General features: G+C 37.8%; 1 protein-coding gene across 1 annotated transcript; it reads right to left on the bottom strand.

Annotated features, from left to right (window-relative positions):
• Window positions 1-2,459: 2,459 nt before the first annotated feature.
• On the bottom strand, window positions 2,460-7,191 carry LOC110800917 (serine/threonine protein phosphatase 2A 57 kDa regulatory subunit B' kappa isoform). The gene is made up of 2 exons (XM_022006242.2): window positions 4,980-7,191; window positions 2,460-3,126 (listed from the first exon to the last, which is right to left on the bottom strand). Exons 1-2 carry the CDS (start codon window positions 6,180-6,182, stop codon window positions 2,770-2,772), a joined length of 1,560 nt encoding a protein of 519 aa, XP_021861934.1. The 5' UTR covers window positions 6,183-7,191; the 3' UTR covers window positions 2,460-2,769.
• Between the last annotated feature and the right edge of the window lie 9,154 nt (window positions 7,192-16,345).

Here is a 16,345-nt window from a genome sequence, read left to right on the forward strand (position 1 = left end):
CATTCAGTTTTTAACGACAATGAGGAAAACTAACAAAACCCGGTTAGTAAAGGGAGTGCAATTATGTTTGACCACGACGGCCATAGGTTCCCTTGTGATCCCTGGTGTGGGGATCGCTCAACGTACACCCGCAAGGTAGAGATTGAGGGTTCGAGGGACTGTAACTACCGAGAGGAGTAGTCGCTCTTCGATAACTCCAGGGGCAGGATATCCTTACTAGCTCAGCATAAATAATTGAAGGGACATGCGTTAACTATTAAACTAATCTGAATTGATTTTAAAAGTATGCAACACATAATACTAGATCGATCGTGATTATCTTGTTTAGATTGATTAAGGGACCTAGCATGATAGTTCAATTGTCCCAAATATTACCTTTGTTAGGCGTGATAGAACAATCAGATTAATAGTTTAACAATTTTATAAAAGGGTGATGAAAGCGATTAAATCATGCAAAGGGACACATTACGACGCACCCTTGAGAGGTGCGTCATGGTTCTCAGAAAACTAACCACTTTGGCTTTGCTATTTCTCCTTTTATTTAACGAATCTCAAGTTTCCGGGCTTAATTCTTCAGCTACAAGGACAGGATACGTTCTGTTCGATTTTTGGATCGATTGCGACAGAACGCGGGATTAATTTCGCAGCGTGAGGCTTAGGCTTAGGGGTTGGAGTCAATACTCAGAATATGAATTGTGTGTTGTGTATTCTTTTCACGTCGAATTTGGGGCTGTATTTATAGGGAAGAGTTCGTGGAAATATAGAATTTTAGAGCTCTAATCCAAGAAGAATTAGGAGAGAATACGTACCCAGGTAATTTCAGAGCCCAGGGCTGGGCGCCGAAGATTTCGGCGCCCAGAGCCAGGCGTTGAAAATAGGGCCTGGGCCGTATTTCCTTGTCAGATTTGGACTCGTGGAATACGGAGTCTTTGAGACTTATCCGAGTCTTTTAGTGCGTATTAACTTTATGACGGAATGCTTCTGGGCCCGTTACGAACTCTAGGCTCGTTAGGATTTTAATTAATACGTAACTCTTATTTTCGAATTATACTAGGAATAGGATTCCTCTTGCAAATTCTATCTCTTTTAGGATTTATGTTGGAGTGCAACACCTAATTCTGACAGGTTTCTATCTTTTATGTCTTGCCACTTTTAGCAACTACCCGTTACGGCAGTTACTATTTTTAGAAGGTTTCTATAAATAGCAGGTTCGGGTGAAATGAAAAGGGTGATCAAGATTCGCTATTTTATAGGAGATGCGTTGCCAAGTGGAGATTTTATGTACTCATCATCGAACCTTCCATTTCGGAAATGAGGACAAAAGTAGGTGTCTACAGGTTTTCGCCATTTGGGAGGCAGAAGGTCCAGTTGTGAGAGAGAGAGCATCGACGTTGCAGATAACATTGAAATCATCAAGAGCAAGTTGAAAAGAAGAGCCACAGGAGACAATACCCGTGCTCGACACAATCTTGGCCTGTAGATTGATTAATTATTATTGTAGGGGGTGAACTTTAGAAGGACAAAACCGTATTTTTCTGCTATAAATACGGGCGTTTTTAGAAAACACGGGCTTTTTTAGAAAACACGGGCGTCGAATAACGGTGCACCTAAGAAAATGGAGGAAGTATTATTGAAAAAAACCACGTCCAATACAAGATCAACATAAGTCTAATTACTAGTACATCTTCAATTACCAATGGCAATTACAATATAACGTTCTTTCAACATCTTCAAGGGCCATTAGAACCAAATAAAAGTTCATTAGTTTGGATATAGAAAAATCTAAGTCAGATAGGATCAAAGTATACTAGGAAAAAGTTGGACTCAGTCTACAAACTTTTTTTTTTTTTTGAAGGTAAAAATTAGTTCATTGACAAAATAGTCATACGACACTAACAAATACAAAACAACTTGGATCAAACAAAATTCTAATTCGGTAAAACCACGATCGTTGTAGATGAGATCTGACAATGATGAATATCCTCTTTCACATTGTTGTTTGATACAGCCTTCCACGAGGGGGTCTTTCGATCTATTGTAGCTTTCGTATTGAATTAAATCTGATTCTATTGATTGGTCTACAAACTATTTCATTTCGCATAGATTTGGGATCCCTATCGAAAACCAAACTTTCATCCCTGTTTATATTCTAGGTGATCTCTTGGTTGAATTAGAAATACACAATAATGGAAGAACGTACAAAGCTAAGTTATTGTTTGCATCTTTGTCGACAAATTACTCCATTCATGGAAAGTGGAAAGACGATTGAACGTATGCACACTCATTACTCATATTGTCAACGGGAGTTTCCTTTTTCAACCAAACAATTTTCAACATTTCTCCGGGAGTTTAGAATGTCGACGTCTGCTAGGTAATTGCTTTGTTGATGCATGATCAACTATTTTGCTTCTTCATTAAACACAGTTCCATAAATCTAAAATTCCACAGAAAAAAGAGGCTTTTTACAATTGGTAAGGAATGGGCAAAAACCCTTTCTCACTACTAACTTGGCTGGTGCCAATCAGGTACATAAGATGACATCAAGGAGAAAGCATGACAAGAAGAAGATGAAAAACAAGTTACAACAACAGAGCAGAGCTATTTCACATTTTCACTAGGTAGGGCAATCCATTCAAAAAAGTGCCCAACAGCCAAAATAGCCTTTACACCTCTCATACATTCCTTCTGGTTTCTCCCACCAAACCCCCCCATTTGAACTTGAAGAAAAGCACGGGGTCAAAAACAACTAGAAAGAGAACCAAAAACATACTAGCAGGCAATTGAAGGCGCAGATGTTACTAAAACAGCAATATTTCCTGTTATCGGCTGTAGACGTGCAGCAGCATTCTCTAAACGCTCCCAATTCACTTTACGTTGCTCTGCAATTGAGGATAGCTTTGCCTCATCCTCCCTATACTGCATCTGACACTCAACAAACAGCGCCTCATCCATTTCCTGGAATATTTTCCTCACATTCAAAGTTAGGTTCAGCACCGCTTGGTTCCAATGATTTTGAGCATTCCTCTCCAGCGCTGGGAATATTATAGGAAGGATCACTCCACGGTTGTGTCCAATCAGGTTCAGAATTTGATCATTGTTCCATAGAAACAGTGCCCTTTCAGCCACCTGAATTAAACAAGGTGGACCATTATATTCAAAACCACCATTTCTCGTAATTATCTTCCACATATTATCAACAATAATAACTATAATTTGGTGATCAACACTGTGAAATACTGCAATACCCTTAATTTCCCTTCTCTCTTATCCCTATCTGGGAGCAAAAATGTAAATTTTATACCCTATCAGATATCTAACCTGTTGATACTTTTCCTAAGTCAAACTCATTAGGAAAAAGAACCAGCAGCCATGAACCTGAATAACAACAGAAGACGTTGCAGGAGAAGACATATTGAGTACAAAACATAGTATTGAACACAGAACAATGCTCTCAATATGTCCATGAATCGCCTCTGAGTTTCTTCCAAAAGGATAAGGGTTTAAAAGCGAATTAGAACATACTTTTTGAATAATTGTAAGCATACACCCTAATAGGGAGTGCCAACATAGCACAACAAGAGACCAAATCTAAGACGGGATAAACCACTGCTGAACTAGAAGGATACACACTGTGGTAGGGTAGGGACTAGGGAGGCTTCTTTTGAACAATTTTATTTTAATTTATCCAGCATCACATTTATGGGATTTACAGATTTATAACATCATATTTAAAACTTTAAAGATTAAAGTTCTCAACTAATCCCAACATGATAGTACAAGTTGTAAATTGAATTTGTCTGTGATGTCTGCCCAAAATTCTTAGTCTCTTAAGTAGTCTTTACTTTTCTTCTCCTTCCACCACTTACACTTTTCTAAAAATGTTTCTCTGTACTTGTTCTGAAGCATCTGTCTCATAGCGCCGACTGGTAAGGGTAAGGCTGCGTAAATTTGGATGACCAGACCTCGTCATAGGAGAGATTAGGGAGTGCATCAAGATCAAAATGACACACATCTATAAATTCCTTCATGCTCAAAAGGATGTAGCATCTGACACGTCATAAACTACGACTACTGGATCTGATATGCATATGAGAGCATATAGATACAGAATGCAGGTTTCATGATGCACTTATAGACACGCTTCCGCAATTGACCAACTTAATTATGTACCAGATATAACATGTATAAAACCGCAGTTAAGTTTTGGTGACTCTAACTGGCCAAGACACAAAGAACTACAAACATCCAAGTAATAGAACAAGTGTGTTTGATAGGGTGCCACAAAAGCAAAGAAACAGAAACATTCTCCGTTGAATTCACTGACGCACATAAATCCAAAAAGTTATCTATAGCCGACTTAACCATTCTGTAACTTGGATACTCTTGCAAACATTTTACACCCAAAAGACAACAACCGAAAAGAAAACTATAAATCTCCAAAAGGATCCTTTCATGTTCATTTAATAAGATGATCACGTCGCAAGCTGCATCTTAGATAGTTCAATGAAAAATTGGTAAAGAAAGTTCCAGCTTTGAGTACGTCATTATATTAACCTGCACAGTCAGCAAATCACCAAAGCAGCTTACAAGAAACAAAAGCAAACCAATGCAATTCTCACAGTAAGCATAACCCAAAATCTAAAGTCTCACTTTTCTCCTCCTGATATCAGAGTGAATTAAATGTAACAAAGACTTTTCTAGTATCTAGTTAGAAGCAAAGAAAGGCTTTCGCAAACTTTGTTTTCTTATAAAACTATGTAAAGCACACATAATGACATGCCTTTTCAATCACTATTTGTAGTGAGACTCCCAAACAACAGGTCACACATCCAACAGAATAAAACATATCCATTATTCCTTCCTTACTTAGTGTGAAGTTAGGAGGGTTTGGGACAATGAATACTGGAGTAATAGCTAGCCTATCTTCCTTAGCTGAGATTCAGAATACACAAATAACAAGGCAAAAGGACGGACGATACCTGAAAGTGATAGCTGTTTATACAACACGCAATCCGGGAAAACAATGGAATCATGACCTTTTGGAATTCAAGCATGTTGGTAGCTTCTAATATCTCTTCCAACTCACCCAAGAACATGACTTCCTTTTGGCTGTTTGTAATTGGCCAGTACTTCAACAAACCTTTTATCACGGTGCTAGTTAGTTTTGGCTCCTTGTCTATGAACTGTGTAATGCAGTAAGACAGTTGTTGGAAATAGACACCTAAAGATTTAGGTTTATGCAGAGGAATCAAAGCTCTCCACAAAAACATCTTGTGCTCCTCTTTCAAAGGCAAGGCAAACCCACTAATAACACTCCCAAAGATTTCCAACAGTTCTGCAATTCCATTATGTTTCTCAGTCTCAAACACAAACCGGTAGAATATATTGCTCATTGCCTTCCGAACATATGGTCTGTGAACCATGAATTTACCATACACCCTATGAAGGATAGTCTTCAAACATTCTCTTTCCCTTGGATCTTCGGAATCAAAGAGATCAAGCAGCTTCACAATGAATGAGTGGTCTATGTATTTTTTTGCTACCTTTGCATCAAGCGAAGGTGAAGTAATAAACTTAAGCAACAAATCATACACAATCTGCAGGTGTGTCCAAGAAGGATCAAACATAGGCTCATCATCATCATTCTCAGCACCACCTCCACCAGACCTATAATTTGGTGGAAAAACTCGAAAGAGATTAACAGAACACATTCTACACATGGCAAATATAGCAGGCTCGGGGAACTTTGAAGGCGGACCCGAGGCAACAAAATCAACAAGTTCAATCAGTGTTTGCCGTTTGATATCCTTCTCTGAAGTGTTCTTACTAGGATCATAGAAGTCGAATGTTACACAACAAAGATTCAACTTACTCAGGAACAAGTTCATCTTCTCTGAATTCTGCACATCCTTGAAAGACACAAGGGGCTCAATCCCTGCAACCACACTAGTAGGGAACACAGCAGACGATGTGCGCTTTGTGGCATTCGCTTTGCCCGAAGCAGAATTGCCGTTTTGTGACCGGGGAGTACCATTGCCAGAACCATTCATATTGGTGTTCAACATAGGGTCCCCATTATCAGATTTGAAGGATTTCCTAGGAATCTTGCTAAGGATTTGCTTTAACATGATGAAAATTTCAAGTGTAAAATTCAATCCAAACACTTCAAATCCACATCCCATAAAGAGCCCCCAACATCATAGATCCCCATTATAATAAACTCCAAAATAATTACACTAACAAACACAAACCCCAAAAATTGAAGAATTTTTCAAAGATTACAATACTACACCCTAGAACAAATCAGATCTCTACAACACAAACCCATTACAACATACAACAACAAATCACCAAAATTCAACGGAATTAATCAACAAAAAAGTGATTAATATCGATTAATAAAAAGGTCAGATCTGAATTTTAGAAATTTGAATTAAAGCTACCCTAACCCACCTTAATCTCCCTCTTCTTTTACAGGCTTCAAATTCCAAGTAAGGGTTTTGAATTCAGAAATGCAACAACGAAGAAATCAAAGAAAAATCCCTTAACCTGAATTATTTTATATATATATATTAACAAAAAGCCCAAAAAATCTGAGCTTTAAAATTAGGAATGCAACCAAATTAGGGGAGAACAGAGAGAAATCAGCGTTACCCAGAATCTGAAATTGAAAGTAAACAGCTTGAGTTGTTAAGAAAGATCCATCAATGGAGCTCAGATTAACAAAAACAAAGGTTATCTTTAATGGTGGTTTTGTTGAAGAGTAGCTTTCAAACAAAAATAAAAGAAAACAATTATTGAAAATAAAATTAAAAAGAAAAAGGGAGGAAGACGGTGGAGTAGCTGGGTGTTGTTTGGATCCTATATGAAAATTGAAGCTGATTAAATCAAACAAAAAATAATTAAAATTTGGGGATGAATAATATGAGGAAAGTGGGAGGTGTCTCTCTCTTTCTCTCCCCTCTTTCTAACTTTCTCTCTCCTATGTATTTTTCTCTCTCTGTTTTTGGATGGTGATGTGGGGGTGTGTCGAGATTAATGAGAACAAAATATGTTATCAGAAAAATAATGTGATGCAATTTTCTCAGAAAATGCAGCTGGATGGAGGGAGTTTGTTGGGCATTTTTTTCTTTGGACAAAATTAAGTTGGATAAATGAGTTATTGCGAGAAAATTATTAAGTATATCCGGGTGTATGTACTCCTTAACATGAAGTCATGACGATGATATAGGCCCTGTTTAGTTCACCTTATTTCTCATGATCTGATCTGATCTGATCTGATCTGAATTTATTTTTTCTGATTTGGTCTGATCTGAACTTATTTTTTCTGATTTGATCTGATCTGGTCAGATCTGATCAGATCAGATCTGATTCTTCTGAATTAAGTTTAAACAAAAATCTACATTTATTAATATTAAACGACTTACGTGTAAAATAAATGTCACAAATTTATAATATTGTTATTATTTACTTGACTTTGCTCATGATTTAACTATTCCTTATATTAGATAGACCTATACATGATCTAGATAGATCGGTTATGGTCTAGACATATAAGTTCTGATCTGGATATGATATGTATAGATCGGTTCTGATCTATACATGATTTGTACATATAAGTTATGATCTGGACATGATTAGTTATAATCTGGACATGATCTGTACAGATTAGTTCTGATCTGTACATGATATGTACTGTTCAGTTATGATCTAGACATGATCTGTATAAATCAGTTCTGATCTGGAAATGATCTGTACAGATCATTTCTGATCTGTACAGATCATGTCCAGATCAGTTCTGATCTGGACATAATTTGGACATGATCTGTACAGATCAGTTCTGATCAGGACATGATCTGTACAGATCAATTCTAATCTGGTCATAATCTGTAAAGATCAGTTCTGATCTGTACAGATCAGTTCTGATCTGGTCATGATCTGTACAGATTAGTTCTGATCTGGACATGATCTTTGCAGATCAATTCTGATCTGAACATAATCTGTACAGAGTCGATATATAGACAAGTTATAATTTGGACATATCGATTCTGATCTGGACATGATCTGTACAAATCGATTTTGATCTGAACATATTGGTTCTGTAAGGATCGGTTATGATGTAGACAAGATCTTTACAGATTTGAACATGATCTGGACATGATCTGTACAGATCAGTTATGATCTTGATATTATCTGATCCTATCAGTTCTAGTCTGGATATATAATGGTTCTGATATATAAAAATCAGTTATGATATGGACATGACCTGATCATATCGTTTCTAATCTGGATTTAATGGTTTTAATTTGGACATGATCAATTTGAATGTTTTGTTAATATTTTTTTATGCCTTAAATTATAGATTTTAATTGCACCGACAACAACATTATTTTTTATTAAAGCAATAATAGTAATAAAATATTAAATATAATAACAATGATATAAACATATACCAATAATAATAATAATAATAATAATAATAATAATAATAATAATAATAATTATTGGTGGATTTTCAGAATGCGTTCAATTTAGTTGATCGATCGGCTTTGTTGCGTGAGGTTCGGCTTCATTGTCCTGCTCTTTCGCGTTGGGTTGAATTCTGCTACTCTTCTCCAGCGCGGCTGTATTATGGGGAGCATACCTTGTGGTCTTGTCAGGGTGTGCAGCAAGGGGATCCTCTCGGCCCTTTGCTTTTTTCTTTGGTTCTACATCCATTGGTGTGTTGCATCAGAGACTCATTTGATCTATCTCTTCAGGCTTGGTACTTGGACGATGGCACTATCGTTGGTGACACTTTGGTGGTTGGACAGGTCTTGGAGTTGATTTTGGAGGAGGGTCCTCATTTAGGTCTCCATGTCAATGTTGAGAAGACGGAGGTTTTTTGGCCTTCGGAGGACCCACGCAGTCGTCTGGAGGGTGTCTTTCCTGCGGATATTGCTCGTCCTGCGCTCGGTGTTAAGTTGCTTGGTGGCCCAGTCAGTACGGATTCTTCTTTTTGCAAGGAGTTGGTTTCGCAGCGTGTGTCGAAGACTGTTGTGTTGATGGATGCTGTAGCCAAGCTTAATGATCCCTAGTGTGAGTTGTTGCTTCTTCGTGCGTGTACTGGAGTTTCTAAACTCTACTTTGCTATGCGCACTTGTCCGCCTCATCTTTTCGAAGCGGCCCAATTATCTTTTGATGTGGCTCTGCGGGCTTCTTTAGAGCGCATCGTGACTGCTTCGGGACCTGGGTTCGGTGACTGGCAATGGCGCCTTGCCACCTTGCCTTATTCTTATGGAGGATTGGGTGTTTATTCAGCTGGTGATGTTCGGCATTATGCTTTTCTTGCATCTCGTTTGCAGTCTTCTGCTTTGCAGGATTCGCTTCTTCGGCTTTCAGGTGTTGATGGACCGGGACCGGCCTTTGATGATGCTCTTGGTCTTTTCAATAGGACCGTGGAGTCCGACCTTATGCGTAGCCCTAGTGAGATCGCTGCCCCCACACTCATGAAGAAATTGGCAGACATATATTTCACGAAGGTTACTGCTGATGCGGAATCCGCCTACTCCTTATCTTCACGTCTTGTTGCCCTATGGAAATCGCAGCAGGGGGATCACTCCTCGGCTTGGTTGCGGGCAGTCCCCATCTCGGGTTTAGGCCAGACTATGAACGGTAAGACTTATCGTTCGGTTCTTTGCTATCGGTTGGGTATTCCGTTGTTCTCTGATTCGACGCCGTGTTCTGCTTGCTCTCGGGTTTTCGACGGGGACATTTATGGGGATCATGCCGTGTCTTGTGCTGGGATTGTGGGTATCAAACATCGACATAATGTTGTTCGTGATACCCTTTTGGATATTTGCTATCGGTCGGGGATTTCTGCTCGCAAGGAGGTTGATGTTGGGCTGACTAGTGAGAGTGATGGAGCTCTTCGTCCTGCAGATATTTTGCTTTACTCATGGGATGGCGGTCTAGATGTGTGTGTTGACTTGACTGGGTCTTCCCCTATGACGCAATCGGGGTTGTCAGGCTTCGTTCCGGGTCGGGTTGTGGCGGTTGCAGCGCAACGGAAGCAGGATAAGTATGCGGCACGTTGTAGGGCTTTGAGTTACGGTTTCTTTCCTTTTTCCTTCTCTTCTTTTGGGGAATTAGAGAAAGGGGCTGTTTCTTTGCTGAAGCGGGTCCAGACGTACTCCAGGGCTCAGGACATTGGGGCGCGGGCAGCTGCCCACATTTTCAGCAGGATCGGGTTCGCCATAGCTAGAGGAGTGGGGGCCCAGATTGTATCTCGGCTCCCCTCCAACTTCTTGTAGTTCACTTGTTCTTTGTAGCTTGTTAAGCTTGTAACGTTTTGGTGTTTTCCTATAATAATAATAATAATAATAATAATAATAATAATCTAGTCGGATCTGACCTGATCTGATCTGGTCTGATCTGGTCTGATCTGATCTGAACTTATTTTTTCTGATCCGATCTGATATGAAATTATTTTTTCTGATCTGATTAGATCTGAAATAAGTAATAAGGTCCTGAAATAAGGTGAACTAAACAGGGCCATAGGTCGCAAGTTACGACAATAAAATATTGTCGCAATCTTACGTGTCGGCGTTTTATTGGTACATAACAGCACCACGTAGACTACCCGTCATCAATTTTTTTTACTATCAATTCAATATTTTTACTATGAACATATATGAATAAGGTAGTCGATACAAATAAGTAAACAAATATTTATTATATTTATAGTAAATACATATATTTCTATGAATAAGGTAGTCGATACAAATAAGTAAATAAATATTTATTACTCCCTCCGTATTTATTTAAGAGATACACTTGGCCGGGCACGGGTACTAAGAAGAAAAATTGAATGAAATAAAGTAATAAAACAAGTGGGGTTGGGTAGATATTTTAATAAGAAAAACAAGTGGGGACCATGTCATTTTAGGGAGTGGGGGTGGGGGTGGGGTGTAGACATATTATTTAATTAGATGGTGGAGTTGATAAGTTACTAAAAATGGCAAGTGTATCTCTTAAATAAATACGGCCTAAAAGGCAAGTGTATCCCTTAAATAAATACAAGGGGGTATATTTATAGTAAATATATATTTCCTTTTATCTTATAAATTAAAAATAAAAAAATAAAAATTATAATCTAGTAATATATTTTTGTGTAATTACGAAAATACATCAATGAATTTAAAAAATACACTAATTTATAATTTAATACAACTTCATAATTATACATTACTTTAAAATATTATTTTAATTTGGAATTGAGTAATAAATTTGAACGCAAGCAATTGAGCCATAGACTTGATCAACGCAACAGGGGTAAACGGGAAAGACGAAGTAAAAGAACAAACCCAATAAACTAATGCGGAGTAAAGATGAAATACCTTTTCTAATCTTTTATTTTCTACAGTAATGTAGTGTATATTTATAAGTATAAATTAGTAAATGTATTTTTATTTAATAACTAAAAGTATTTTTTCTAATTTCCTAGAGTTATTTTCTGGAATAAAAAATTACATTATTCAATTTGTAAATTAGAATATAAGATTTTCCTACCTGTTTTATAAACTATATAATAGGTTATGTAATCTAAAAATTTTAGTTTCCAAATATATTTGTGACACATAGGCGTGCCATGTCACCACTGTGACACGGGTTAAAGGTCGCATGTTGCGACCTTTATCATTTTCGATGATCATATTCGCATGAGCAATTTTTTACTTTTAATATTTTTAGTTTCTGTTTATCTAATACTTTATCCTATGAATGAGTCTACAGTACATGACATGTACCGCAATGTACCACTAGCAATATATACTGCTATGCATTACTTAATAACTAATGATTAAATTTAATTAAATATTTAACGCCTCCCTCTCTTCCTCTCGATTCTCTCTCCCCTCCACCCTCTCATTCCCTTTGTATAACAAATCTCCATCAGCCTTCCATGTCATTTGACGATCATGCTTTTGGCCAAAGAATGTATGGATCACATCATATGTGATCGCAATTTTTTCCCAGCTTAGAAGATTGTAAATGGTTGATGTATTCATAATCATCTTCGTTTTTATTAAAAACATATGAGAGTGAGGATTGTCTATAAGCTTGTTGTGTATCTCCATCTCCATGTTTGATTCATCAAATAATTAAATCACCAACCCCTTCACCGTCGATCAATCAATCAATCAAGTTCTAGAAATAAATTTTGTCCATTCCAATTACAAAAACCCCTCTTTCTCTCTACAGTTCCAACAAAATTGAAAAAGAAATCACGAAATCGACATTTTAATTTGTTCGCTTTGATTAATAGATTGATGTATACAATCTTAATTCTGTTTGTTCCAATTAATCTCAATTGGTACAAATTCAATTTGAATTTTAGTATCATATGTGTAGAATACTGGAATCGAATATAAGCATCGACCTCATTCATTGGAAAACATCTAATCAAATTTATTCCTATCACCAGATTCAACTTATTACTGTTTTTTTAAAAAAAAAAAAAAACTAAATTGTAAAAATGAGTTTGTATTATTGTAATTGATTTAGACTACTGGCGAATGAAGAGTTTTAAGATTTAAAAGCATCTTTATGGTGGATAAAGCATATAACTATCTTCCATAGAAATACTGAATAGATTTGGGCACAAGCACAAAAAATAGAAGAATTAAAGCCAAGGACCAAGGTGAATTGCAGGAAGAGAGGAATGCAGGAAGAGAGGATGAGAGACAAACAACTTCAATTTTAGTTTAATACCCCATACTTTACTAAAAGCGGATTAATAAATCCAAATTGATATTCTACTGGTAAATAGCAGTACACGACATTTACTTTATTAGTGGTAAATACCGGCCGGCCGATAGGCAAAAGAAAATAAGAATATGTCAAGACGTCTAAATATAAAAATTAATACGGAGTATAAATTTAGTGGATAATGGGGGTTGATTTGATGAATTGAAAATCATAGCTATTTTAATGAAAATGACATTTATATAAACTAGTTGTTGGACCGTGCGCGCTCTAAGATATTTAAAATCATCTTGTAAAACCGTTATGTAAAAAACGGGCTCTTACATTTTATGGTAAATGCAAGATATATTGTAAATGCTAGAAATTTTACGCTAAAGTTGGATTTGTATGTAATAAACGTATATGGAACCATAAAATTTTATGATGTAAGGTCTCATCAGAGGCACAATATAAAGAACATCAACCACAATACGTAGATTTAATACTACAATAACAAGTTTTTGGAAGCCTCCGAACATGTGAAATACTTATCACAACATCACCGAATCCACAATTATCAAAACAGCCTAAGATACAAATCAAAACCTTATCCCTCGTCATTTTTCGCATAAAATAATCAGAAATAAGAAGGATATACAATCATACAAAAGAATAGTAGAAATACAATTGTCTGACAAGTGCAATATAGAGCCAAACAAGATCAAAAAATTATATAAAACAATATTGTATAAAATATCAACAATTTCAAACAATGTTTGACAGCAGTAGACACTGAAATTACAAAAACTTCTCTTCCCTTTGATGAATGATCTCAAGTAAGTTCCCCAAAATTGAACATTTTTTTGCTTGGGCAAAAAGTTCACCTGCATTTGTGAACAAAATTACACGCGCGCGCGCGCACACACACACACACACACACACACACACACACACACACACACACACACACACACACACATCTTTTACTGGTTCAACTGTTACCGTGACAAAAAAATTAGAAGTGGACATTCTTGTTGGCAGAGAAGGTTCTGAAGTGTTTTGGTAGGATTGGTGCTAGTTTTAAGGTTCTGAAGTGTTTTGTTACTAATTTTTACCTATGCATGGATCGCGATCATAAGCGAAGCTCGATAAAAGCATGGACAAGGCCTTTCGGCTGCAGTTGACGTAATGTTAACTAGGGGTGTTAAAAATACCCGACCCGCATTACCTGACCAACCGACACGCTAGTTGTAGATGCCTAATTTGTGTCTCCCCTTAGGGCCGATGACGAAACCATTAGCCTAGCTTCAAGTTGGTGTAACTCCTTGAGAAATTCCTAATTTCTAAAATATAATGAAATTATTCCAAGTCCAAATATCCAAAATCCAATCCCCAAGTCCGTACCCATCCCGGAACTTGGTACAAAATTCAATTTTCTAAATACAATTCCGAAATCCAAACACAAACTCTCGAAATAGATATATCAATTGGTTTCTGAATCATGTTTCCAATCAAAATGACATTAAGAAATCCAAATTCGGGCATCCCGGGCTCCAACCCGTAAAACCTAGTTCAAACAGTGCAAAAGCGCGAAGCGACGCGTTCGAAATCGTGCAAATCACCTCCCCAAGCAAAGCATATTCCCACTACAATCCAAATAGTACAAATAGTACGCTTCCAAGACGCACCTAAGGGGAGGCACTTCGTCTTTTTTGGCAGCACACGCTGCCCTAGACGCCAACAAGGCACCTGCGCCAAGCACAAGCCTTTTGGCATTTTCCCACCCATTTTTCTATATAAACCCCTCATTTTTTCCAGAAATGAAGAGGAGGAAAAATCAGCAACAATATAATGTCGTAATGCTAAAATCATTCTCACTTCCTAAATCCTCAAAAATTTAATATTTCAAAAGTCACTTATAATTTCTAATATTCAAGCAATTGAGAAATCATCTTGGAGGCTTCAACCTAGAAAATCAAGGTAATACGAGTCCCTAAAATCTCATATTTATGCATTAATATTCAATATTTTCTAATAAACCGATGATGTCTAGTGAGTTCAAAACTCATAAAAACTATATTTTGTACAACATCTTGACCGTTCTCCGTCCCTAGTCAAAAACTTTGACTTGCGCTTTCCTAACCGGACGCTCAGTCAAAGTGGGGGGCTTCTGTAGACACCTAAATCGGGTCTCCTCTTTGGGATGATGACGATACTATTATCCTTGCTAGGTGGTTGGTACAACTCCGTGTGGAAGTCCCAATTGCTAAAACATATTCCAAAGTTCAAGATCCAAAGTCCAAATTCCCGAGACCGTTCCCGTTACGGAACTCGGTACAAAATTCAATTTCCAAAAATCAATTTCAAAATACAAACACAATCTCACCCAATGGACCTCTCCTTTGGTTTTATAAGACATTTTCCAGTCAAAAACACTAAGCAATCCAAATTCGGGCGCCGACCCACAAAATCTAGCAAGCCAGGCCTTGTCCCGTAAAATTGAATTCAAAAACCCGAAAATGGCTAGTTTTTAGTCCCAAATCAAAGCCTTACCCATTAAGAAAATGCTACGTGCCAAAGTTCGTGCATTTCGTACGAAGGTACGCTCACTAAATCCAAATGCAAGGACGGTGTCATCGTCCTTGCCTTGGCGTTTCCTGTGCCACGTCAGAGGCGCCAGGCGCCATAGCCTGCGCTGGGCTCAGCTGTCATTTGGCGTTTAGCCATCTAATTTTCTATTTAACTCCTGATTTCCAAGTACTTTAGGGCACCAAATTACAATAAGAACGTCGTAATACTGAAATTCCCCCTCAAAAATCAAATACAAAAACTTCAAATTCTCATACAAATCTCAAGTGTTCAAGCAATTGGGAGCTCCAAGAGGAATTCTAACCTAAACCTAACTAGGTAATTCCGAATCCTAATCCTAATCTACTATGTTTTTGTAGGGGAATACAGTTAAACATACATAACATGTGCGGAACATCCCCAAAGTCAGGAAACATGTATAAAGCACAATTTAAGCAAACTTACATTCGAAGCGTGTTTTCCCGAGTATTGTATCAACGAACACGAACAAAGAACTCCACTTGTTGTTCCTCTACTTGGTTCACCGACACATTCAGATCCATCTTGATTATTGTAGCTTAGACAACGCACAAGATATTTGCTTTTCGGGATGAACAATTTTCACAAAGAGAAAACTGAAGAACGTAATATTGGAATTAGGTTTAGGGTTTCAGGAAAACTGAATGTTGTGTTGGGGTGTGTGCAAAAATATAATAACCTAATATTATATTAGTGTAACCGGCCAAGACAAGGCCTTGATCGGCCACACTTGCACGGCCTCACAGACCCGCGCCCAGCCACACGCTGCAGGCCGAAGCCCACAGCGCGCGCAGCCAAGCAGCTGGGCCGTGGGCCTTGCGTGCTTGCTGCTGCGATGCTGTTGCTGTTGCGCGCTTGTGCCACGCTGCGGGCTGGCCTGCTCGCCTTGCTCGCGTGCTCGCTGGCTCGTTGGGCCTTGCGCGCTTGCGCGCTTGGCTCGACGGGCCGGCAGCTCCGATGCGCCTCGTATTCGCGACTAATACCTTACGGATATTATTTATCGTATCGTATACGA

Source organism: Spinacia oleracea, chromosome 1, assembly GCF_020520425.1.
Source record: "Spinacia oleracea cultivar Varoflay chromosome 1, BTI_SOV_V1, whole genome shotgun sequence".
NCBI lineage: Eukaryota > Viridiplantae > Streptophyta > Magnoliopsida > Caryophyllales > Amaranthaceae > Spinacia > Spinacia oleracea.

What these genes read in the sequence shown, in the direction of transcription:
- LOC110800917 (XM_022006242.2), bottom strand. Translation starts at nt 6,182, where the DNA reads ATGGGATGTGGATTTGAAGTGTTTGGATTGAATTTTACACTTGAAATT. An exon ending in TAAACAGCTATCACTTTCAG is followed by an intron (nt 3,127 to 4,979) that starts GTATCGTCCGTC and finishes TGTTTAATTCAG; the next exon opens with GTGGCTGAAAGGGCACTGTT.